This window comes from Oryza sativa, chromosome 5 (assembly GCF_034140825.1).
Source record: "Oryza sativa Japonica Group chromosome 5, ASM3414082v1".
NCBI classification, from domain to species: domain Eukaryota; kingdom Viridiplantae; phylum Streptophyta; class Magnoliopsida; order Poales; family Poaceae; genus Oryza; species Oryza sativa.
Window position 1 is genome coordinate 26,823,240 of NC_089039.1, and position 24,145 is coordinate 26,847,384.

The 24,145-nt window shown below is 51.0% G+C and overlaps 3 protein-coding genes across 3 annotated transcripts; 2 read left to right on the plus strand and 1 right to left on the minus strand.

The window, feature by feature from the left end:
• Positions 1 to 50: 50 nt before the first annotated feature.
• On the minus strand, positions 51 to 3,072 carry LOC4339454 (protein phosphatase 2C 50). The gene is made up of 4 exons (NM_001420761.1): positions 2,324 to 3,072; positions 1,871 to 2,215; positions 1,675 to 1,780; positions 51 to 683 (listed from the first exon to the last, which is right to left on the minus strand). The coding sequence occupies exons 1-4, from the start codon at positions 2,693 to 2,695 to the stop codon at positions 343 to 345; spliced, it is 1,164 nt and encodes a 387-aa protein (NP_001407690.1). The 5' UTR covers positions 2,696 to 3,072; the 3' UTR covers positions 51 to 342.
• Positions 3,073 to 9,362: 6,290 nt separating this feature from the next.
• LOC4339455 (uncharacterized) lies at positions 9,363 to 10,971 on the plus strand. Its single transcript, XM_015783411.3, has one exon. The coding sequence runs from the start codon at positions 9,459 to 9,461 to the stop codon at positions 10,599 to 10,601; it is 1,143 nt and encodes a 380-aa protein (XP_015638897.3). The 5' UTR covers positions 9,363 to 9,458; the 3' UTR covers positions 10,602 to 10,971.
• Positions 10,972 to 12,099: 1,128 nt separating this feature from the next.
• On the plus strand, positions 12,100 to 13,362 carry LOC107280996 (uncharacterized). Its single transcript, XM_015783183.3, has one exon. The coding sequence runs from the start codon at positions 12,136 to 12,138 to the stop codon at positions 13,360 to 13,362; it is 1,227 nt and encodes a 408-aa protein (XP_015638669.1). The 5' UTR covers positions 12,100 to 12,135.
• The last annotated feature ends 10,783 nt before the right edge of the window (positions 13,363 to 24,145 follow it).

The following is a 24,145-nucleotide window of genomic DNA, read 5'->3' on the forward strand; positions in this document are numbered from 1 at the left end:
AACATATGATGCAACCGTTCTCGCATGAAAAAGCTCAATTCAGGAAAGGTGATCACAATTATGTTAATTTTACTGGTCATCTCAGCCACTTAGCTTTTTCCAAGTTCAATTATTGTACAAGGGATACTTCTTGCCAGGGCTGAAAACTGAAGCTGACGGGATAGAATGGAGGTAGGTAGATATTTATCCCTAGATGGAAGATACATCTAGCATATACATGTACAATTTCTTGAAGCCCAGCAAAAAAAACAGTGGGTCAAGTCCCGTGAGGAAGACCGACTAGTTGTATGAAACTCTTTGACACACATCATGGTCAGCTACTCAAGATGAACCCAGGCCCTGTTATGAAATGTTCTTGAGTTTCTTTCGCGGTTTCAAGTCGACAACAATGACAGTGATGTTATCCTCGCTGCCTTTCTTCAGAGCGAGTCTCATCAGATAATCGGCAGCTGCTTGGGCAGCAGGGTCGGTGGATCCTTCACCCTCATCAGACAATGGTGATGCAGCGCCATTGTTCTTGTGCCACAGAAGGATCTGTCGGCGTGCGACTTTGCATGCCTCTTCATTTGACACAACATCCCACAGCCCATCGCTTGCTAGAATAAGACAGTCATCATCCTTCGCCCGTGGAACGACCATAACTTCCGGTTTTGGAATGACAAATGGTTTCAGATAGCGATCACCTGCAACATCAGGAACACGGATAAAATTAGCACAAGGGGCACTAAATTTGGACATGCAATCCAATGCACAGGGAAGTCAGCTGAACTGTCATTGGTTCAACCAAATTTCAGGTGAAATGGAGCAACAATGTTGTCCAAGTGTATAACACAATAGAGTTAGTTTATTTGAATGGCGCAAGAGATGTGAACAGGTCCAACTAAGACCCATTTAGTCATGGTCCAAGCTGCAAGTGCCACTTGCATGAACATGACATAAGGTACCTTTGTTGCTTCGATAAACGATGGCTTTTCTACTTTGGCAGGTAACTTCTTTTCCTAATCAAATCTGCATACTCAATTCTATAACAGAGATATGTTTAACCTCATCGCAAGTTCATCAACAAGATTAGTGCCAAACTGGCAATATCCAGATAGTCACATGATTGCAGAATCTTCACATATGTATGTCTCGCATAGAAACAAGATTTTAGGGCCCAAACTGCTGTTACTTGTAGGTAAATATATTCCTAATGAATAATACAACACCATGGAAATATCTCACAGCACGTAATATATTCATCACTAAAAATAAGATCTAGCGTAATAGTTCTTTGGGCAATACGGTAACAGGACATTTTGCCTAGCCAATCTGAAATAATCCACTATTGATATACTTTTCTTAGTGCCGAAAACTACAAGCAATGGCAAAGGACTTGGGGACTTGCACTAACATAGTGTTAACATCATCATATAATATATGGCAACAATTAATTCTACAGCACTATGATGCAGAAGATCTCAAAACAAGGTGGCAATAGGCCAAAATCAATGTAAGATCATGTAATTTTTTACATCATGTCGCATAGTTTCATGTGCTTTGTTCTTGCCATGGCCACAATTTCCAGGCCCAAAGCACAGTCCTTACTATGGCAGTGTCACACAACTCATTTACAGGGAAAAGAGACAGACAAGTGCTTCAGCCTAGATCTAGCACAGGGATCAATATGCATACCGATTGATCGGGACATAGCAAGTATACCGGACACCCGGTAACCATTCCATTGGATGACCTTGCCTCCCTGGGCTTCAATCCTTGCCCGCTCATCCTTCCTGTCAGGCTGAAAACAAAGGCATAATCGGATTCAGATTAATTATCCCCAAAAATGGACCATGACCTTTACAGGCATAACAAAGCTTCCCCAGTTTACCTTGTGATCAATTGACAAGGCTACGGGCTCCTTCCCGCGGCAGAGCACGATGCGCGAATCTCCACAGTTGGCAACCACCACATGAGATGAGCAGACAAGCGCAACGACCGCCGTCGAGCCGACGTTCTCTGCGGTCACCGGTTCTGACCGGACCTCACCGCCACCATTGACAACCCTGGTCACTCTCCCTGAAACCTCATCGTCCACTCTCTGGAAACATTTCGTGAACACATCATCCCAGTGCTCTTTCATGTCCACCTCGCCCATCTCCCCCAAATTCTTGCCAAGTCGCTTCAGCTCCTCGCTCAAGACGACGTGGATCCTTTCACGGCAGTAGTTCGCCACCTGCACAGCAACACGAGGGCCACGGAATCGGTCAAAATCGTGAGCTTAGGCTGCGCCGTGGGCGACCAATCCGGACGCCGCGGATGGTTCTCAAGCACACGCGTATACCTCGGCGCCGCCGTGGCCGTCGAACACGCCGAAGAGGTGCGCCGGCAGGCGGAGCGCGTCGGCGTCGAGGCCCAGCGCGTCGAGGTCGCGCCGGCTGGCGAGCAGCCGCACCGGCACGTCCGCGAACCGCGGCACGGCGGCGCTCGCGTCCTCCATCTCCGCGCTGCGGCCGCGCGTCGACGCGCAGCCCCACACCGGCGCGCAGTCCATCAGGTAGACGCTCCTCTTCCCCGCCCCCGCCGCCGCCACCGCCTCCTTCCTCTCCCCAAGATCCACCCTCTCGATCCCGCCCGCCCATTCCCCCGTGCACCCCACCCGCGCCGCCGTCTCATCCTCCCCACATATCGCCGCCGCCGCCGCCGCCGCCGCCATCACCAAGATCACCTCTCCCTCCTCCCCCCACAAAGAAAATCACCCCCAACAACACCAGCAACTTCTCCTCCTCCTCCTCCTCCTCCTCCTCCTCCAACAACAACAACAAAACTACTTCCCAAGAAGCCAACGAAGCCGACCACCTGACCTCGCAAGCACAAGGTGGGGTGGGTGAAGAGAACCAAAGAGAGGAGCAGAGAGGAAGAAGAGGAGGTGTGTGCTTGCCCAAAGACGCGCGCGTGTCGAGGGGGAGGGGAAAGGGGAGGAGGAGGAGGAGAGGAAGGAGGGAGAAGGCGAGGGGAGGTGGTGAGACGGGATTGGACGGGTGGGGGTGAGCGGGACGCGCCGTATCGGACAGGTCTCCCCGTCTGCTGCTGCTGCTGCTGGAGGGGGTCCGCGTGGCGTTAATATTCATTTGTTGCTCCGCGAACGGGGGTGTTTGCTGCTACCTTCACGCCACTTCGGTACACTTGTTGCGCTCCCACTCGGCGCCACATTTATTTTCGCCATCCCTTGCGCTGATTTTGTTTCGAGATTTGGAGGGAGAGAACTTTTTTTAAGAAAGAAATAATGAACCTATTGAGGATTGGAGACTGGACCTGAAGTTGAAACTATACATCTCTTGCCACTGTACTATAGATACATATCTTTTCTGTCTCTAGAGAGGAGTTGAAAGGATAAAATAATCAATAATACTTGTTTTACTAGGTGAGTTGTTACTCCATGATTAATTGAGTATTAATATATTTTTACTCCATGATTAATTGAGTATTAATATATTTTTTACTTTTTTATAGAAAATTTTGTAAAAAAATATATTTGTCTAGCAGTTCAAGAAATGTGTATGTGTAAATACACTTTCTATCCGAAACAAATGTCGCCTTAAACGCCTATGTTGTATGCTTATTGGTTTATCAGCCACAACCAAACTTTAAGCTTTTGAAACTTAAATTTAAAGATGATACTAAGATTTTTTTTTAATATAGTTTCTTTTCAATATTGATTTTGAAATTATTAAGAACACATATATAAAATTTTATTTATACATTATAATTTTTTTTACTTCGTTCATTCTTTCACGACTTATGAGCCATGGGGCAAACAATGAGAGGCTTAATTTGAGGTGAAAAAATATTTTAAATTGTAAATATCTCGGTGTTTGAATTAGTATTACTCCTACCTTATATGTGATGCTTTGACAAGGGTGTTTAGATTTGATTGGGAATTCATGATTCAAAAAGGGTGGTAACTGGATAGGATAAAATATCTGATAGATTGGTTAGGCCAGATGTTGATCTTATTAAAATATGTACAACTTATATACAAATGTATAAGTTTAGACTTCCACTTATTTAGGGTAGCTTTATACTCATGTTGCCTATTGTTTTTTACTTAATATTGTGCTACGTGGCCAAACTTCTTGTAAAGTTTGTTGCTGAAAGTCGAGATCCCCAAGCAAACATAATATATTCTACCAACTAATATCTGGGGTGCGTCTATCTGTTCTATACTTTACTTTGCTCGCTTATGGAAGCAATGGTTTTTCTAGAAAATAAATTTGCATTGTTCACAATTAAATCGCAACACAAAAATAGTACATTTCGATGTACTCTTTTGAATTAAGCTGTTCTTCCTCATCCCTTATGCGCTTCTCTGCTTGTAAAATTAAAGCTATTTTGTGATCAATGAAGTTCATGCCGATCAACGGTGATGACATTCCTGTGGCTCCTTTAAATAATTAAGCAAAATAATAATATATTTTTTATTGCTACACAAATATACTGTACGTAGGAAGATAGAAGATCTAACAAAATCTTGCCATGCCCATTACTGGACCTTTTAGAATGGGTGACCTGTAGTATCTGCCTAGCAAAATGCCAAAGCAAAATGGAAGAAAACAAAATAGCCGGAGATGACTGGTACACATGTGGTGCCCCCTTACATTTTCTCTCTCCATTGTTTTCTCTCCAGTCTCCACTGTGCCCAAGCTTGACACGTCGCCCCATTTGGTGAGAGTGTTTTGCCCCCGGCAAAGTCTGAATTCGCACCTTTCTAGGAGGCCGGGCCCACTCCCCCTCCGGCCAATGCGAGCCCGCCACTTGTCCACGTCGGATGCGAACACAGAAAGGACTAGCAGCAGCAGTTGCTTTCTGTGCCGGGTCTCAGCGGGCGTTTAGATCGGACTAAAACTTCCTATGTCACATCGGATGTTTGGACGCTAATTTAGAGTATTAAACATAGATTAATAAAAAAACTAATTTCATAAATGAGAGCTAATTCGCTAGACGATTTTTTTAAGCCTAATTAATCCATAATTATCAAAAGTTTACTGTAGCATCACATTGTTAAAATCATGGCGTAATTAGACTCAAAAGATTCGTCTCGCAAATTAGTCCAAGCTTATGGAATGGGTTTTGTAATTAGTATATGTTTAATACTTCAAATTAGTGTCCAAACATCCGATGTGACAGGGACTTGGAATAAGTCCCCGGAAAACAAACAACCCCTCAGCCTTGTAACTTTTGTCACGATGAGAAGTGAGAAGAGTGTGACATACGGCTGCTCGATCCAAGGAGAAAGCCAAGTGTCGCACACTTGGTAGAATTCCGAGGATAACGTTTGCGTGTACCAGGATCGATCGGTCTTTCAGCTGGTAGTAGATGGAAAGGTTGATCGAATCCAGGATTTATCAAATCTTTCGGGGTGGAATTATCATCGTTTTACAGTTTAACTGTAACCATGTAACCATGTGGTTACTGTAAAAACCGCGTATATTATCGTGTGGTATACCGTTATTTTAAAAACTAAAATAAATATTACACGTGATAATCACGATAACCATACAGTTTTGTAAACGTCCATCGAATGAATGAGAGTCACAGCTGTTCGTGACTCGTCTAGGAAACGAGATTATACGGTTATACGAAGAGAAAGGATTGATCTAGTACTAGTACTGGTGCACTGTACATTGTCATGATCACGGTCACAGGCGTGTATACTTTTTTACGTGGATGAATACGTACGGAGTATGAGTATTTTCGGTTGAGCTTAGGCTGTGTAGTTGGAAGTTTGGGTTAAAATTGGTACGATGTGACTGAAAAGTTATGTGTGTATGACATGTTGATGCGATGAAAAAAAGTTAGAAGTTTGGATCAAAGTTTGAATATAAACACAGCCGTAATTAGCTTGCCTCTACGACCCTGTCGTAGTTCGTGTCATGTCCAAATCCAACAGAGCGTTCGAGAAGTACTACAGATCAGCTCTTCACTTTCCCTTTTTTTTTTCCTTCGGTTTCATGTGATTATGTGAAACGTGATGTATTTATGTCTCGTACGTGCTACCACTACTACTTGAAATGTGGCGGGTTCCACCAGCGAGTTCGCGAGTAAAAATGACGAGGCGATCGATTAACCTGCACGTACACCTATATGGACCAAAGAAAAAAAAGCAGTATGGGTCGCCAGCGCGTGGGCAACTCCCACCGGGCAGAGGCACATGTACGCACGCACAGTGTGGGGGTGGGCACGTACGGGGCCGCGACGTGCACACGATGACACGGCGACATGTACAGGCGGCCGGCGCCGCTCGCGCGGCGTCTCGATCGCGGGGGAGGGGGGGGGGGACGCATCACCGCGCGCCCGGCACACGTGAGCACTCGCGCGCGCGTACGTGCAATGCACCGGTCGTTTGATAGCCGCGCGAGATCGGTTTTGATCGCCGAGATCTGCACGCGCGCGCCGCGTCGTGCCGATCGATCGTGATCCCGCCGCGCGCTCGCGCGCGCACCGGTGGATGGGGGCGCCTCGCTACCGAGTGATTGCGCCGCGTGCGCGCGTACCAGCCGCCGTGACTTGGCAGCTGCGACGCCCACCCGCGCGCGAAAGCCAGGGTTGCTGCACCGATCGAGCATCAACCACCCATCCGTTGGCGAGCTCTCTGGTGGTTGGGTTTTGGGCCTTTTGGCGATGGATCGCGCGGAACCTGGAATATTTGATCAGCCAGCTAGCGCGGAGATGCGCCCGGGGATCGATGATATGCCGGGCGTTGCCCCGGCCCGCCACGCGCGCACTTCTGCATGTACGACGGTTGTGTTCTTTTAGTTAGGTGTTTGGATAATAGGAATTGGGGGTGGGATTAGGATTAAGAAATGAACGAAGGTTTAGAATTAAATGGAAGATGGAGAATGAATGGTTAGGATTTAAATATGGGTGGAAAATTATTTTCATTTCCCATTTACTAAACACTGTCTTGAGGTTGACAACCTTCTCTTCTAGTATAAAAACAGAACGACACATTAACACATGATTAATTAAGTATTAATTTAGAAAACTTAAAAATAAATTAATATGATTTAAAAATATTTTTTCTATAGAAAATTCTTGTAAAAACACAAAGTTAAATAATTTGAAAAACATGAAACTAGAGAGTGAAGTTGAAAAAGTGTTGTAACAGAGTCTAGGCTCTATTTGGTATCCCTTTATCCCTTTTCCCAACCACTCTTCTTTGTTTTCTGCGCGCACGCTTTTCAAACTAGCGTTTTTTTTGCAAAAAAAGTTTCTATACGAAAGTTACTTAAAAAAATCAAATTAATCAATTTTTTTAAAAAAGCTAATACTTAATTAATCATGCACTAATAGACTACTCCATTTTTCATCATCACTCTTATGGGAACAGATGTGCGAACAGCTGGTTCGGACCGCATCATCGGCTCGGCAACAAAACGGACGGATTATACGAGACGAGGCGCATTTCAGAGGAAAGTGAACGAGGCACTCATGATAATTGGGTACTACACCGACGTAAGTGCCATTGAGTTGTAAAACGGCGACAGGTTTAATTATCTCGAACGATTTTGACTTAGGTGATTCCAAACTACTAAAAATGCAAGGCGGAAAACATATGAAAAGCTACAAACCTCCGGAGAAAGCAGGGAATGAGATTATTGGATTGCAGCTAAGCTGGCCGGGATATGCCGTGCACACGTCCCTGTCATCGATCGTTACGTGTTCCTCCCTGTGGAGCCTCGCCATTGGTCCAACTGTCCATCAACGCCTTTAATTTTTATACGACGTGTGAACTTAGCTGATGGGAGGAATCCTATATACGGATGATAAAGCGATCGATATTAGTAGTAGCTTTCACAGGAGCCCACAAAAGTGGCTCGTCTCGTGCATAATAACTTATTTCAAGGTCGAGCTCTTGCAGTGGTCCTCAAACGTATCGAAGGTTTTGTATATGGCGCAAAAGACCGATATGAAGAAAACTTACCCTTTAATTTATGGCATACTCAAAATATCTCAGTAGAAGTGGCAACTTACAAGCATCCATCTGCTGATCTGCATATATATAGTAGTCGTCGGCCGCCTACTATTTGACCTAGCTAGTTAATTCCATCAGCCTGAGCTTGTATTGACGTCTGATTTATCAGCAAAGTTCACCCAAAAAAAAAATCAAATCACGCTACGCAGAACAGAATGGTGGTACATGTAAAGATAGATTCACTCACGCGGGTGCGCTTAGAATTGAAATTCAATGAGAGCAAGGGATTTGCCCGTTGGTCTTCATCCTTTTTAGCGCGTGCTAGGGGATGCACTAACGATAGTAACACGTGTGTTATGTTGTAAGCATGTATGTTTCTTGTTTAATAGAAAAAAAAAGGTGCCATCTATATAACATTTGATTAAAAAAAACACCCGACAAATCGTGCAAAATTTATACTGTGGGACCATTTTAAGATTCATGCACGATATTTCAAACCCTGACCCTCCTGCCTCCGCTCGTCATTCCCTGCACCGCCACCACTAGTTGTGAGCTCGCACACGCGATGCCTAGGGTCAACGGCAACAGTGAGCTCCTCCCCTTCATTCCTCTCTCCCTTCACTTGCCTAAATCGGCGGTGCGAGTGTCCCCGTCCCACCGTGGCAGCTCCCTACCATCGGATCCGCCACCACTAGCAGTCGCCTCCTAACCACAAGCTTTGGTTTATCTCCATCGCCGACGCCAGCCCACTATCCTTCTCCTATCCACGTGGCTTCGTGCAGCCAGTAGCGTCTCGTCGTCCACTTGTGTCCACTGCCTCCCACAACCATCCTTCTAAGTCCAGTGATCCCCCTCCCCTCTTGAGTTAGGGTTTAGTGATCGGGGACCCTAAACCCTAACTCTACTTCCTTTGTCGAGCTGCCAGAGTTGAAGGGGGTGTCGTCGGAGCCAAAGAAGAAGAGTTGAGGTCACCGGAGCACGAATTATGAAGCAAAATCCCAAGATCAATAATGTGCACGATTTTAATAAAAAAAATTTGTCGCCGGCCAAATTTGCCAGCTCAGCTGCATCAACACAAAAGTGCCCTAGTAGTTTCAAAGTACAGGCCTGGCCTATTTCATTCCGTGCTTCCGGTATTCAACAGGCCGACCGCCGACGCAGCCCGCACCGCCACTCTCCAGCGGACGGATGCACTGGCCTGGCCCATCAAGTGCACGCTCTCATGGACCGTAACGGTCTCGCCAGTCGCCACGAAACGTGCGGCCTATACTAAATGGGCCGAATCGGTTCAGCCACGTGCGGCCCATGATATTGGGCCCAGAAAGTCAAGTAGCCCATCGCCCCATCCCCTCCGCGGCTTCCAGAAGCAAAACGGAATCAAACTCCTATCATTTTAAGCCTTCGTCTTCCCCTTCCCCGTCGAGTCGTCGTCGTCGTCGTCCTCCCGTCTCGTGCCATTCGCCGCAGAGTCCCCAACCTCCACTCCCCTCCTCGCCCGTCTCCAATGGATGGCCATCAGTTCGGGCCATGGAACCTCTTGCCCGACGACATCCTGGAGTTGCTGGTCGGCCGCAACCTGTGCGAGATCGACCGCCTCCACGCGCGCCGCGTCTGCCACTCCTGGCGCGCGGCGTTCGCGAGGATCGAGCCCCCGCCGCCGCCTCCACCGCTGCCGTTGCTCCTCCTCCCGGAAGCCGACGACAACGAGCACGGTCTTGCCTTCTCCTGCGTCCTCAGCGGCTGGGACACCCACCCCTTCTTCCTCCCGCGCGCCGCGCGGCACCGCGCCCGCTGCTTCGGCTCGTGCGATGGCGTCTGGCTCTTCCTCGCCATGGAGGACGGCCTGCAAGGCGACCGAGCTCGAGACCACGTCCTCGTCAACCTCCACAGCTTCCAGTTCCTCGACCTCCCCAACGTGATCCGCCTCGACCACACGTTCCCGCAATTGATGAAGGACATCGAGATCGCGATCGTCGCCGTCACGCTCTCGCGCCAGCCAACCCAGCAAGGATGCGTCGCCGCCGGCATCATCGAGCTCCCTCCCTTCCCCATCGGAGTGCGGCCGTTCGCGTTCTGGCGCATGGGGGATCGGGTGATCTTGCCTTTCTACGAAGACGTGTTCGGGGATCAAGCAGTAGAGGACGTCATATACCACAACGGCTACTTCCTCTTCCTCACCCAGGACGAACACATTCGTGTGTGCCAAGAGCCGGTCTTCCACGACACCAACGTGGACGTGGACTCGATCCTGTTGCGATTCGAGCCGCGCGTCGACGACGGCGACGCCGTCCTTGCTCGCTACCTCGTGCTGTGCCGGGGGAAGGTGCTCATGGTCGTCAGGTTGGGCTGTCCACATCGCCGCTCGCCGACGTCGGCGTTCCGGGTGTTCGAGAGAGTGGACTATCTGGTGGTGAACGCCGGCGTGGTCGAGGTGCTTGAGCACACCTGGAGCGAGATTGACGAGCTCGGCGGCAGGATGCTGTTCCTCGGGCGAGGCTGCTCCAGATCCTACGAGGAGGCCGATGGGTATCCCGGCATGGAGGGCGTCTACTTCTTGGATGACCGGAGCTTCCGTGACCCGATCTTCCACGACCCGGACATGGTGTTCGATCACACCTACCATTGCTGCGACAATGGCAGATGGTAGAAATCACCGTTCAATGTCGATCGCCGCTTCCCGGAGCGAGGCCGGTCGAAAATCTCTCCTCCGGTTTGGATTCTCCCTTGAAGAAATTAACGAACAGGGGTTAGTTCAACAGGTCAAGTTAGTTTGTGATTGTTTGTTTCTTCTTTCTGAGAATCTGAGTTCGATGGTGTTCTCGTGTTCAAATTGTTGCTGATTAGTAGTAGATATAATTTGCCTGCATTTCTTTGTGGTGCAAAGCTGAAGGCAGAACCCGTTTAGTGCTGAATTGCTACAGACGATACTTGCCGTTGATTCAGTGATATTCTTCACATGTCTCAGTGAATTCAATTACACTTTTAAATCTATATATAAATGAATTACTAGTTGCTAACATGATTGTTACTGATCTGCAGTACGTACAGACTTCTAGTTTCTATGATATTTAGATCATGTGCAGAATGAGGTGTGTGTAAGAGTAATGTACCAGGCTTGACCTTGTTCCACTTCCTTTCATGTTTCATGGTTCCTGAGAGTTCGATGACAATATTATACATCGGACATTGTTATGGTTAATCTTCAATTATTTGTTAGCTTTAAAACAAGTCACATTTGCAGGGCTTGCAGCAGACCAGATGTGATCTGGTGTACTTCAACTTCTGTACAACTTTTGCTACACTCTGTTTCTACCTTTTTGGATAATTCAAGCAGTATATATCCTTGTGTTGTGGCAACTGATAATTTCAGTGTGGACATGTGCATTGTTGTGTGACCAGATCACATCTTCGGTCTTCCTTATTTGGATGTAGATAGTTGTGTCCATTGTTGCTCACTTGCTCTGTTTAAGGTGGTTTTTTGCATGTAATCAATTATGGTTCTGTAAAAACCATGGCAGCCTATCTATTTCCCCTTGATTGAAGATTTGACTATTCTGCATGAATATGTCCAATGCAGAGAACTGAGACTTAAAAACTTAACTATTTTCACTGTGTAGATAGCATTGCAGCAATCTTTGTATGCGACTGCGACACATATACTGATCATCTGAAAAAAATGAGTTTATATGCTCAATAATGATACAAAACTATGCGCATCCATATATAATCACAGCCCTAAATATCGTCCCACTGCACTGCATATTAACCGTCCGATTGTCTACCTGATGGATGCAAAGTCCACGTGATCAAAACAGTAATGGGCCTTATAAGGCCACGTATTGTGGCAGAAATTTGACGGGCCATCCACTGAGATGGGCTAGAAAATTGGGCCATGCAGTGAAACGGCCCACTGCGGCAAGTCTCCAGTTCGCTCGACTTGAAGTTTGCAACGCCTCTTCTTCCTCCTCTTTCTGAACTCTGCAAGTTGCAAGTATTTTCTTCTTCGTTTTTTTTCCCTTCTCCGCGGCTTCCAGAAGCAAAATGGAATCTAACCAACATATATATACAGCAGTAGCACATCGTCTTCTCGCCTCGACCTCTCGTGCCATTCCCCTTTCAATTCGCCCCGCAGAGTCGTCGCTAACCTCCAATCTCCATCCACTCCTCTCCCGTCTCCTCCAATGGCGGTTGCTGATGATCGGCGGGGGCCTCGGGGATGGGCGCGCCTCCCAGACGAAGTCCTGCGCGAGCTCTACCGCCGCATCCCGTGCGAGATCGACCGCCACTACGCGCGCCGCGTCTGCCACTCCTGGCGCGCGGCGCTCGCGAGGCTCGAGCCCCCGGCGCCGCATCCCCAGGTCCCGTGGCTCCTCCTCCCGGAGACCAACGAGCACGGGCTCACCTTCTCCTGCGTCCTCAGCGAGTGCCGCGCACACCGCTTCTTCCTCCCGAGCGGCGCGCGGCGCGCGCGCTACTTCGGTTCGTACGACGGCGCCTGGCTCTTCCTCGCCGTGGATGGCCGAGGAGCACAAGCACAAGACCACCTCCTCGTCAACCTCAACAACTTCCAGTACCTCGACCTCCCCAACGCGATCCTCCTCCACAACTGGTACGAGCCGGACAAGCTGGACCTCAAGAAAGTCGCCATCGTCGCCGCCGCGCTCTCGCGGCCGCCAACTGAACGAGGATGCGTCGTCGCCGGCATCATCGAACCTTTCCTCTCCGCCCACCGAGTCGCGTTCTGGCGCATGGGCGATCGGGTGATCTCGCCGCAGCCGGCGTGGCCGTTGCCGCTGGAAGAAGTGGAGGACATCCTGCACTACACCTTCAACCGCAACGGACGGGAGCATGAAGCTTTCCTTGTCCTCACCACGGAGGAAAACGCGCTTGTGTGCGAACCGAGGTTCCATGGATCAAGCGTGCAAGTCCTCTCGAATTTGGTGCGCTTCATTCCGCGTGGATCCGACGGCCAGCCGGTCCTTGCTCGCTACCTCGTGGAGTCCCGCGGGGAAGTTCTCATGGTCGTCAGGTTAGGCTCTGCGATTCAGTACGATCCGTCGGCGGAGGAGTTCAGGGTGTTCGAGAGAAGAGATTTCAACGACGGCAAGTTCAACTGCATATGGAACTCGATGTCTGAGCTCGAAGGCCGGATGCTGTTCGTCGGACGAGGCTGCTCAAGATCCTACGAGGCGGCCGATGGCCCCGCCATGGAGGGCGTCTACTTCTTGGATGACCGGAGCTTCCGCGACCCGATCTTCCACGACCCCTACGAGCAGCCGATCTTCCGTCGCGCCAACCGTTGCAGCGACAACGGCAAATGGTTGGAAGCGCCTTTCATCCGGCTCGACCGCTGCTTGCCGGAGCGAGGCCCATCGAAATGCTCGCCTCCGGTTTGGATTCTCCCTTGAGATAAGGCTGTGGCGACGTCGTTCTTCGTTGCTCGATCGACAGATCGAGTTAGTTTGTGATCATGCCCGGCGTACATTTCTGTTTCTTGTTTGAGTGATCTTTGTCGAGTTCGATGATGTTCTCATGTTGAAACTGTTGGGCTGATTAGTATTCGATAGAGTGGCCTGCATTCTGTTTGTGGTGTAACCTGAAATCAGTATACGTTTAGTTCTGAATTGCTACTGATGACTTGTTGTTTCAGTGAGATTCAGATTCATCAGGTGTCTCAATGCATTCAACTAAAATTTTGAATCTGTAAATGAATTACTAGGTGCTAACATGAATGATAGTTACTGATCTGCAGTACTGACTTCTGTTTCTCTGTTTTTTTAGACTGGTCGACTTCTGTTTCTTTGTGATATTTTGTCCGGTGAGGCATGTGTAATGTCAATGTACCTGCAGGCTTGACATTGTTCCATTCCTATGGTTACTGAATTTGATGGTATTGTACTTCTGAGATTGTTTTCAGTGTCAGCAGAAAGACAAAAACAGTACTTGTTTTCCATCAAAAGTCACTTGCAGGCTTGCTGGCTTGCAGCGGTGTTCTTTGCCTCTGCTTTAAACAAAACTAAATGATCTGGCTCTGTTTAAAGTGGAATTTCTTGCAATCAATTTTAATCCTGTAACTCTGGCAGCCTAGCTAATTTCCCTTGCTTGAAGACTTTAACAATTCTTAGCATGCATTAGTTAGTGTCCAATGCAGAGAATTGAGACTTGAGGACTAACTTATTTTCATATATTCAATGCAACAATCTTAGCATGGCATACAGACCTGTGTAGTGAGATTTGAGAATGATATATAATCAAGTTATCAATCTGAAAGATATGCCAAATATAATCAAGTTCTGATCTGTCCGATTATCGACGTGTTCAAAAGCGCCGTAAATGACTGTGGGCCTGATTCGAAGCCCACGATCTCAGAAGGCCGATAAATTGGAGTAAATCGCGGACCATCCAAAGAGAGGAACAAGTCCACTTTTAGTCCCTCAACTATACGTTGAGTTTCATTTGCATCCCTTATCCGCAAAACCAGATACGGAGAGTCCCCAACTTGTAAAACCAATGCATATCGAATCCCCCCAGTAGTATTGAGAGCTGTTTTTGCTGATGTGACGGCTACGTGGCATGAGAAGGAAAATGGAGTAAAAAGAAAACGGAATTGCTAAAGCTCTGTCGACATAAAATTGAACCTCAAATCTTGCAAATTTTGGATAACTGGATGTGCTTTACGATTCGTGCTCTTCTTCTCCAACTCCGGCGACCACCTCTTCTTCTCCGGCGCCGGCGAACCCAAACTCCGGTAGAGGGCCGACGAATTAGTCCCGAGGTGGGGTGGGGGTGGGAGGAGGGGAGGGGGAGGGGGAGGGGGAAGAGGGGGGGAGTTTGCCAGCTTTAGAGGGATGGCCGTGGGAGACGGCAGCCCAGCGGTGGGCCGCGGATCGGGCGGGCGGCGAGGCACCGGAGCCGCGGGGCTAGAGGACGGCGATGAGCCGGTGTTGGTGGCGGGGCATCTCGCCGCCGACGACTCGAGGAGGAAGGAGGGGGGAGGGGGAGGGGGAGAAGGCTGGCCGGGGGAGGGGGGGCTCGTCGGCGCCGTCGACGCCCTCTGACTAGCCGGCGAGGCGGGCGGCAACGTGGTGGGGTGGTGGCGGCGGGGGATCGCGCGACGGGGACGGGAGGAGTGGTGGCGGCGTGATCTGGACGGGGAGGAGGAGAAGAGTTAGGGTTAAGGGGTCTGCACGAATTTTAAAGCATATCTAATAGTTCAAAATTTAAAAGATAGAAGGTGGGATTTTCATATGTAGACAGCCTCCACGAGCCACCTACCTCCTGCATACATGCATGTGGTTTTAGGTGTACTTCATTTGCTTGGTATTAAATGTACTGAATCCATAGGTCCAATCGATTTCCTTGACCATAGTTCATCGGTTCCTCTTTCCAAGCTACCGCTGTCCGCCGCTTTGAAACCTGCTCTGCCTTCCCCTTGGCTGCGCGCCTGCGCGTGCAGTGAGAGCGTCGAGCTGCTGCTACACTGGCGTCGAGCTGCGTGAAGGACGCCTTGCTGCTCTGAGGCAGGCAGAATGTGAGGGAGGCGCCGAGCGATGAGGTGTTCACGGACTCCGTCGACGGGAGCAACTCCAGCTCTGACGCCGCATCCTCCGACGAGTGGCCGGTGACTATGTCGCCGCCCATGAAGACGGTGGCGTACTACTGCCTCAGTGCCGCATTCTCGGCGCTGAGTCATCGCCCATGAAGATGGCGACGTACTGTTGCGTTCCCAACACAGAGGTGGCCCGTGTTGCCGTGTCCCCCAGTCAGGGCCGGTCCTATGATTTCGAGGGCCCTAGGCGAACTCATCGCGATAGGTCCTCTAAGCTATAAATAAAATTTATTGATATATATAGACGTTAATTTTACTTGCAAAATGAAAACAAGTACATCCATATATTAAATTTAACATACTTGGTAATTATCAAGAAATAAAGTCGACTAAAATAACAATATATTTGTAACTTGAAACTAATATCATTGTTCATTAACTTAATGAAGAATAGAACCCTATTCTATTGCTTCCTATGAAAAGATACTTCTTCTGACATTTCTTGATGCAAAATCATCAAGAACGGTATTAAGATCAATAGTGTCCAAGATATCCTTCTCGATTGAGCACATAGCCAAACCATTTAACATTTCTTGCGACATAGTTGATCTCAAATAGTTCTTCAACAACTTCAGTTTTGAGAAACTTCTTTCAGCTGAAGCTACCGTCACAGGTACGGTTAAGAGAATTCGATAGGCAACTGAAACATTTGAATAGAAATCTGCATCCATAACAAACTTCAGAATCTCAGGTACGGACATCGAAGAATCTGGCAAACTCACTTGCAACACCTTTAATTCTGAATAAAAATCATTGATCTCAACATCAGATGACGTACTAGATTACTAGTATTAGGTGTTGGCCCCTCACCATTATGGGCCCCTCATCATCATGGGTCCATGGCCGTCGCCTCGGCTGCATAGGGCCAGGGCCGGCCCTGCCCCCCGTCGACGCCGTCGCCGATATTAGGTACGTGAAGGACACTGAGTACCCTGAACCTGCCCCGGGATGCTCTGCCGCCGCCAAGAACAACCAGTTCTTGTACACTGGGCCGCCGCCTCCACGCTCACTGGTCGACAAGACTCAAGAACAACGACGTGCAGGCGGGAGAGAATCGAGCTGCGAAGACGAGCAGCACCATGAACTGGCGTCGGTGAGCACCACCTCCCTTCTGCTCGAGCTCGGTTGAGAGCTGGGAGCTTGGCCTCCGAGCACGTTCCACCGGTCGATGGGGTGTATCTGCTCGCTGACTCTCTCCATCCTGTCCTAGTGTCCTCTATCGCCGCCTCCTTCGACCACTGCCATCGGTGCCATTCCCCTGCTTCCCTTTGAGAGAACAAAGAGGCCCAAGAGAGACGGGGAAGCAGGAAGAAATTGACACTTACATGTGTTATAGGACGTTTTGACTTTGGTCAAAGTCAAATTACTTCAAATTTAACTTTGTTTATAGAAAAATATAATAATATTTATAATATCAAATTAGTTTCAATAAATCAATAATTGAATATATTTTCAAAATAAATTTATCTTGGGTTGAAAATGTTATTATTATTTTTCTACAAACTAAGTTAAACTTGAAACAGTTTGACTTTTATCAAAGTCAAAACGTCTTGTAACCTGAAACGGAGGTAGTATATTTTTTGCTACGTAGTCACCACGTGGGATGGAGACCAAGTCAACAAGTGCCAAGTTAGTCAAAACCGCTCTCAATACTGCCAAGGGATTCGATCTGCGCTGGTTTTATAAGTTGGGGGACTCTCCATACCCGATTTTGCGGTTAAGGGATGCAAATGAAACTCGATGTACAGTTGAGGGACATAAGTGAACTTCTTCCCCCAAAGAGATGGAACCCAATGTTACCCAAGGGCCCAGGATTCCCAAATCCCAGCCTGTAAGGCTGTAAACGATTATGGACATTTTGCAAGCTACAAGGTTTTTTTTTATTTAGTAAATTGCACTAGCGTTCCTTAAACTTGTAACTAGGCTTCTCTTAGGTTCATAAACTTGCAAAACGCGCATCAAGATCTTTAAACTTGATTTAATATATCATCCCAGTCCAAAGACTCATTTGACCGTAGTCTTGCCTTAGAGCATCTGTAGTGTAGCATTGGTTTGTTCTGACAAAAAAAAATCGAACGAAATATTGGTTCGATCCCTGCAGTGTGTAAATCGATTTTGATGGGGCCCACCAAAAAAAAGTCTAAGTCCCACCTTTCCCCTCTCCTTCCTCCCACGACCAGGCGGAAAAATCCGTGTGCGCCTATTCTCGTTTTCTCCCTTTCCTCGTTCCCCTTCCTTTCCCCTCTCCCTCCCCAAACCTTCCAAATTTCCAATCCGGTGATAATCCAGAAATTAACCCATGGAGAAGAGCAAATCAGGTCAACCAGCTATGGATCCAAGTATCCAACTAGATCGGATCCTTCACAGCGCTCGGCGCTCGTGTGGCTCGTGCTCGCGGACGATGACATCGCACAAATTTCTTTTTCCCTTTTTCTCTTTCCTTCCTCTACCTCAAGAGGAGGCAGTGAGAGAGACGGTGCCAATCATCGGAGACAGCGGAGTGGTCGTCGGCTGAGCGGAGGCTGGGGGGACGACGACAACCCCGGGCAGCGACTGTGACAACGAGCGGCGTGGTGGCTCCGCCCGAGGGCGACGCGGGCGGTGAAAACGCCGTCGCCCCCTCTCTTCCCCTCCTCTCCTCCGTCTCGCCGCCGCTAGAGCAGCCGCCCTGGTGTAGCGGTTGGGGCACCACGAGACCGGACGACGGGAGCACGACGCCGGTGAGCCTGAATCCGGCCCTTCCTTGGCCGGATTTGGGCTGGGATGAGCGGGACGGTGGCGACGGCGGCGGCGTGTGGGCCACAGGGAGGCCGCAGCGACGGCACGAGGGCCGCGCGGCCGGTCGGGCGGCGGTCGGGCAGTGGCACGACTCCCCGACGGTGGTGGTGGCGACGGCGGCCGAAGGTGCGACGGCCTTCGTGGATGGCGGCGGCGGTGCGTCCTGGCGATTGCGGCCCTGGGCCGGATCTAGACGGGAAGATGCCGGGCCGGCGGCTACTGCAGCAGAAGGTGGCGTGGCGCGAAGGCTGCGGTGCATCAACTGCGGTTGAGGCTGCACGGCATCGGCGTCGGCGTCGACGGCGCTGGAGGTGGCGCAGCGTCCGGGCGGCTGGACGACAGCGGTGGCATTGATGCCGGAGGCAGCGAGGCGGGCAGTCGGCTGGAGGCGTGACCAGCGACGATGGCGACCCGGGTGGCCATTGTGGGGCGGCGAGGTGGCGGCGGAGCGGTGGCTTCGGCGAGGCCGCCGTTGGGCTTGGCGGCGGGGTCGTCTTCCTTGTGGTTGGCCAGGCGTTCACTGTGTTTGGGGAGCTCCTCCCCTTTTTTGTGGGGAGCTTTTAGGCACGATGGAGGCGTTGGCCGGCCTACAGGGAAGACTCAGGTTGCCAAGGCGAGGTTGTTCCCAGTCCGATCCCATAGGTTGGGTTCAACGTGGAGGCCGATAGGCGGCGTGGCGGAGGGGGCTTGAGTCAACATGCTAGGGAGTGGCGGCGGGGTCGTCTTCCTTGCGGTCGGTGTCACGCCCCGAACTAGCCCCGAGTGGAACTAGCCCGTGACGCTCCAACTTAACCTGTTAATCGATACCAGTCCCAGGAAACAGTGCTGGTATCACAGGAAGACAATATATCACAGCAACAGAGGTCTCTTTATTATAGAGTAGGAGTACAGTCATGTTGGGCTGCGGACAGATCCCGAGCTCACAACTGCATTGCAAAAGGGAAAGCGGAAGCCAAGACTTGGACCAATCATCACAGGCGCGACTTGGGAACTAGGCCGAAACCCTAAAACTCATCGTAGCCGACTTGCTCCTGGAAGAACTCCTCGTCAGCGGGATCCACTTCATCTTCTTCAGCAACTGGGGGGGTTATTTATATAGAGCAAGGGTGAGTACAGGAGTACTCAGCAAGCCATGGGAATTTAAGTGTTTAATGTAGGCTTCAAGGAAAGGCTGTTGTTTTTACAATGGATTTTATTTAAACTTCTTTCTGAAACAACTAAGTGAGTGCTTCTCAAACGACACGGATGAGACAGTGCGTCTCGTCCGGTCGGAGTATGTGCAATGTATCAGTCTTTTGAATTGATCAAGGTTGGCACCCGGCCAACAACTTTCAAACGGCCACCCGGGCCATGCTGGTCCCATCAGCCGCCGATTTTCCAAACATCGAACTCAATCCACAACAGCAAATTTCACAGAGCAGTAGTCAAACAAAACTACGCTAGGAATCACCTCACATCCGCCCATGACCGTGGGCACGGCTGTTCGAACAGTTTAATAACCTCTGCAGAGGGGGTACACTTTACCCACACGACATTACTAACCCGGATCATCTAGCCCGTGCAGAACGGCCACGTCTAGAGACCTTAAGGCTTTCATGACAAGGCATTTCGAAAGCCGACACAGGTTCACCATATGCCAACGACAAGGGTCCCAGACAAACACCAGATTAGGTCCCAGACCATACTGTGCCAGGAAACTCGGGGGTTCTCCCCGACACCACCCCGTTGAATCCACATGTCTCTTGGCATCATGGCTCCCCCGATTAGCTAGTTACTCAGCCAGGGGTGTCCTATTCCACCCATGTGGTCGCACTTGTCTTATGTTCGGATGAAATTCCAAGGAAATGGTCCTTAAGTGCAAGAGCGGGAAACCGTACACCCGGTACGTTCCCCGGTCCACGATTTTGGAAATTCATTTAGTTCGCAAGCACCGACCCAGGTGTCAGGTTTTTCCAAGTCTTTTGTAAAACCCAAGTTTTACCCAAGAAGTTACTCAAATTTTAAGTTTGAAGGCGACCGTCGATACTCGCACAGAGTGCACAGAGCGCAACTAGATGGTTACAAGGGAACGTGATATAACAATTACAATGGAAGGGTCAAATGCAACAAGTTAGGTAGGCCCGCCAATCTGCCTTGCAGACGGGGCAAGCAGATTAAGTGCAATCCTATCAATGCATAATATTTTTCAAGCAATATAATTAAGTTCAAATATAGGCTCAAGATGTTCAAAGGTGGCTTGCCTTGCTCGAGATCTTGAGCTTGATCCTCGAAATCCTCGAAATGCGGGTCTTCGGGCTCCGAAACTACACGCGAAACGGGACAACTCAACAAACGGCGAAAATAAAGCCCTATTATTGACCTCTAGGCGTGCCATTAGATAGATCTCGAGATTTGAGGAATTTTGGAAGTTGAACGGAGTCAAACGAGCTTACGGTTGGGAAGATATTGAATTTCTAAGTTTATTGGATTTTTGGTCTAAAGGAAAAGGATTTATTTAAATCCTTTTTTTGAAAAAGAAAGGAAAAGAAAAGAACGAGGGAGGGAAATTAGACTTTCCTCGGTCGGCTAGGGCGCGGCCCGAGAGTAAGGGGCAGCTCGGCCGAACTTAACGGGCCGGCCGGCCCGAGAAGGCGGCCCAAAGCGCGCACGCGGGGGGGGGGGGGGGGGGGAGGGGGGGGGAGAGAGGGAGCCGGTGGGCCGGGTCCACCTCGCGTGGTCCCGGGTGGGACCCGCTTGTCGGCGGCTCGGTTCACCGTGAGCGAGGAGCACGCGACGCGGCGCTAGGGTTTGGGCGGGGCGCGGCGCACGCGCGCGGCTCGCGGGGGACGCGGGTGCGGCGGGCCCACGCGTAGCCTCGCGGCTCACCGTGGACCATGCGCACGGGGAGGGTGGAACGGAGGGAGCGGCTGACCGGGTCAGCCGATCCGGTCATGCCGAGGTGGCTCCGACGTGGCGCCTACGTGGCTGCCACGCGGGCCGGCGGGAGGTTGAAGAAGGCGCCGGCCGGAACGGACGGCGGACGGTGGCTGCGAACGGCGGGGCGAACCACGATGATACAGGCGAAAGTGAGCACACCGGGTGGTTGCACGAGATGAGGGGAGACGAGCCAACGGCTCGGATTCGTCGGAGGGGGCTCGACGGCGGCGGATTGCGGCGGCGGCAACCGGCGGCGAGGGAAGGGGGAAACAGCGACGGCGCGACAGGAGATCGATTCGGGCGAGCTAGAGCATCTATGCGACTCCGGGAATCCGTCCCTTGCGCCGGATTAGAGGGAAATGCACTGAGGGAGGCCGGCGACGAGAGGTGCTTCCGAGCTCGGGCGGCGACGGCGGCGAGCACACGGCGAGCGACAGCAACAGTCGGGGCAGCGCCAGCTAGCTACTGGGGGACTACTCGAGCGGCTACTCAAAGCTAAGGGGAAGAGATGGAGCGAGGAGGGAGAACGGAGGGATGCACTACCGTGCGGGACGGGGCGCAGTGACGAGGGGCCGACGGCACGGGAGTGATCTCTCCGGCCTCGGGCCGGGGAAGAGGAAGAAGACAAGCTCCCGGAGTCCCCTTCCGCGTCCACAAACGCGCCGGCTCCTCCGGCATGCGTGGCAACGAAAGGCGGCGGCGAACAGAGCACGGGAGGCGGCGACAATGGAGTGGAGGCGATGGGACAAACGAGAGGAGAAGGGAGGGAGGGCGCCTGGGCTTTATAGGATGGCAATGTCGGTTTGGGAACCGACCTAGGGCGGTCAAAGGAGAGGGCTAGCGCTCGGCGGTCGCGGCCAAAACGGTGACAGGGGGGGGGGGAATGACGCCGGCGGGAGAGAAAAGGGAAAAAGGAGGGGAGAAAGGGGGCTTGCCCCTTGCCACTTTGGGGAAAAGGAGGAGGGAGAGAGGGCGACGCGGCAGAGGGAGGAGGAGCTTTGCCTCCATCCCTTGGAGGCTAGCGCGCGGAGTGGCGAGGCCGGGTTGTGACGACGGCGATGACGGCGGGGGCGGTGTGGAGCGGAGCGGCGACACGGGCGGCAGGCGCGGACAGGCGCGGCAGATGCTGACGGCGGCGGTGACTGGCCGGTCGGCCACCACGGCGTGCGCGCGCGGGAAGCAACGGGCGGCGCGGCGATTTGGGCGTCGTCGGCGGGAAGCGGTAGCGAGGGCGGAGGGCGCTCGGCTCGGCGCGGCTCACGCGCACGCGCGCGCGGCGCACGGGCAGAGCGGGGGAGAAGGGGAGAGGGAGAGAGAGAGAGAGAGATGGGGAGGGAGGGAGAGATGGGCTGAGAGGAATTCGGCCCATCGAACCCGAGGGAGGCAAAATAGACTTTTGCGGAGGGATTTGATTTGGGAAGGATTTGGATTCGGGATTGGAACTTGACGATAGATCGGGGATTTGAGATCCGGAATGGCACAGAGACTGACTGCAAGCGAAGAAACAATTTTCGCAATTAGGGTTTTTAGAAATTACATTTTCCCGCTAGGCGCCACGACGGAACGGGCGCTATAGTCGGCCAGGCTAACTCTGTTTGGGGAGCTCCTCCCCTTCTATGTGGGGAGCTTCTTGGTAGCCTGGAGGCAGTGCCCAGTCCACAAGGAAAACTCAGGTTGCCGAGGCAATGTTGTTCCTTGTCCAGACTCCCTTGGGTCAGATTCGACGGGGAAGCCGAGGGGCGGCGTGACGGAGGCGGCCTGGATCAGTGCGCTGTCGAAGGTGTGAAGCATCTAGGCCCCCGGTGTTAATTTTGGTAATTAATGACAAGCACTAATTGTGGACTAACCGTTGTCTTTGAGCTATACATTTTTAAGTTAGGTCCACGTCATATGTGCGCATGGATGATTATCGATGGATTAAAATTGACGGCGCAAAGCAAAGGGAAAGAAGACGGTAAAACTAGCGCTTTAATTTAGAATTGATCGAGGTGTAGGGCGATCAAATTTGCTAGTTTAATTTTAGTTTCGCCGTACTATTAAGAGGGGTAATGACCTAGCAAAGAGATGATTTTAATTGCCACATTAGGTCATTGCATTTTCATTTGTGCTCTCTTTTTCATTACAAACACATTCACTTACAAATTCACTGGGTTCGGCCTGACCAGGGACGGTCAGACCGGCCACATAGTGGCGGTCTGACCGGCGTGCCCTGGCCGGTCTGACCGGCTACATAGTGGCGGTCTGACCGGCGGCACTTTCCTGGTCAGACCGGCCCCCTGGAGGCCGAGATGATGCTGCTCGGGATGGCCGATACAGAGCCGACGGAGCCGTAGTCGGTCAGACCGAGCCGATGGCGGTCTGACCGAGCCGAGGCCGGTCTGACCGGCCACCCCATGTCGGTCTGACCGGCCAGGCCGATGGGGCCCTCTGACAGGGCTACAACGGCTAGTTTTCTAGCCGTTGCAGAGTAGCACGGTCTGACCGGCCACATATCTCCGGTCAGACCGGCAGAGCACAAAGTTGGGGGATTTCGCCCCCAACGGCTAGTTTTGGTGGGTGGGAGTATAAATACTCCCCCACCAGCAGCAAGGGGGCTCTCTTGGCACCCAATTCAATTGCATACACCCCTTGCACCTCTCTCACACTCACTTGAGCTTTGTGTTCATCCATCTAGTGTGTTAGAGGGTTGTTTAGCCAAGAGTCAAGTGCATTTGCTTCCATTGTAGAGCTAGAGTGGCACTTGATCATCTCCACACCGGGTCATTACTTGTTACTCTTGGAGGTTGCCGCCTCCTAGACGGCTTGTGGAGGAGTTGCCCGGTGACCTCTCCGAGAAGATTGTGGAGGAGGCCCGGCGCCGGTTTGTGAGTGGTTTGGAGTTCACCACC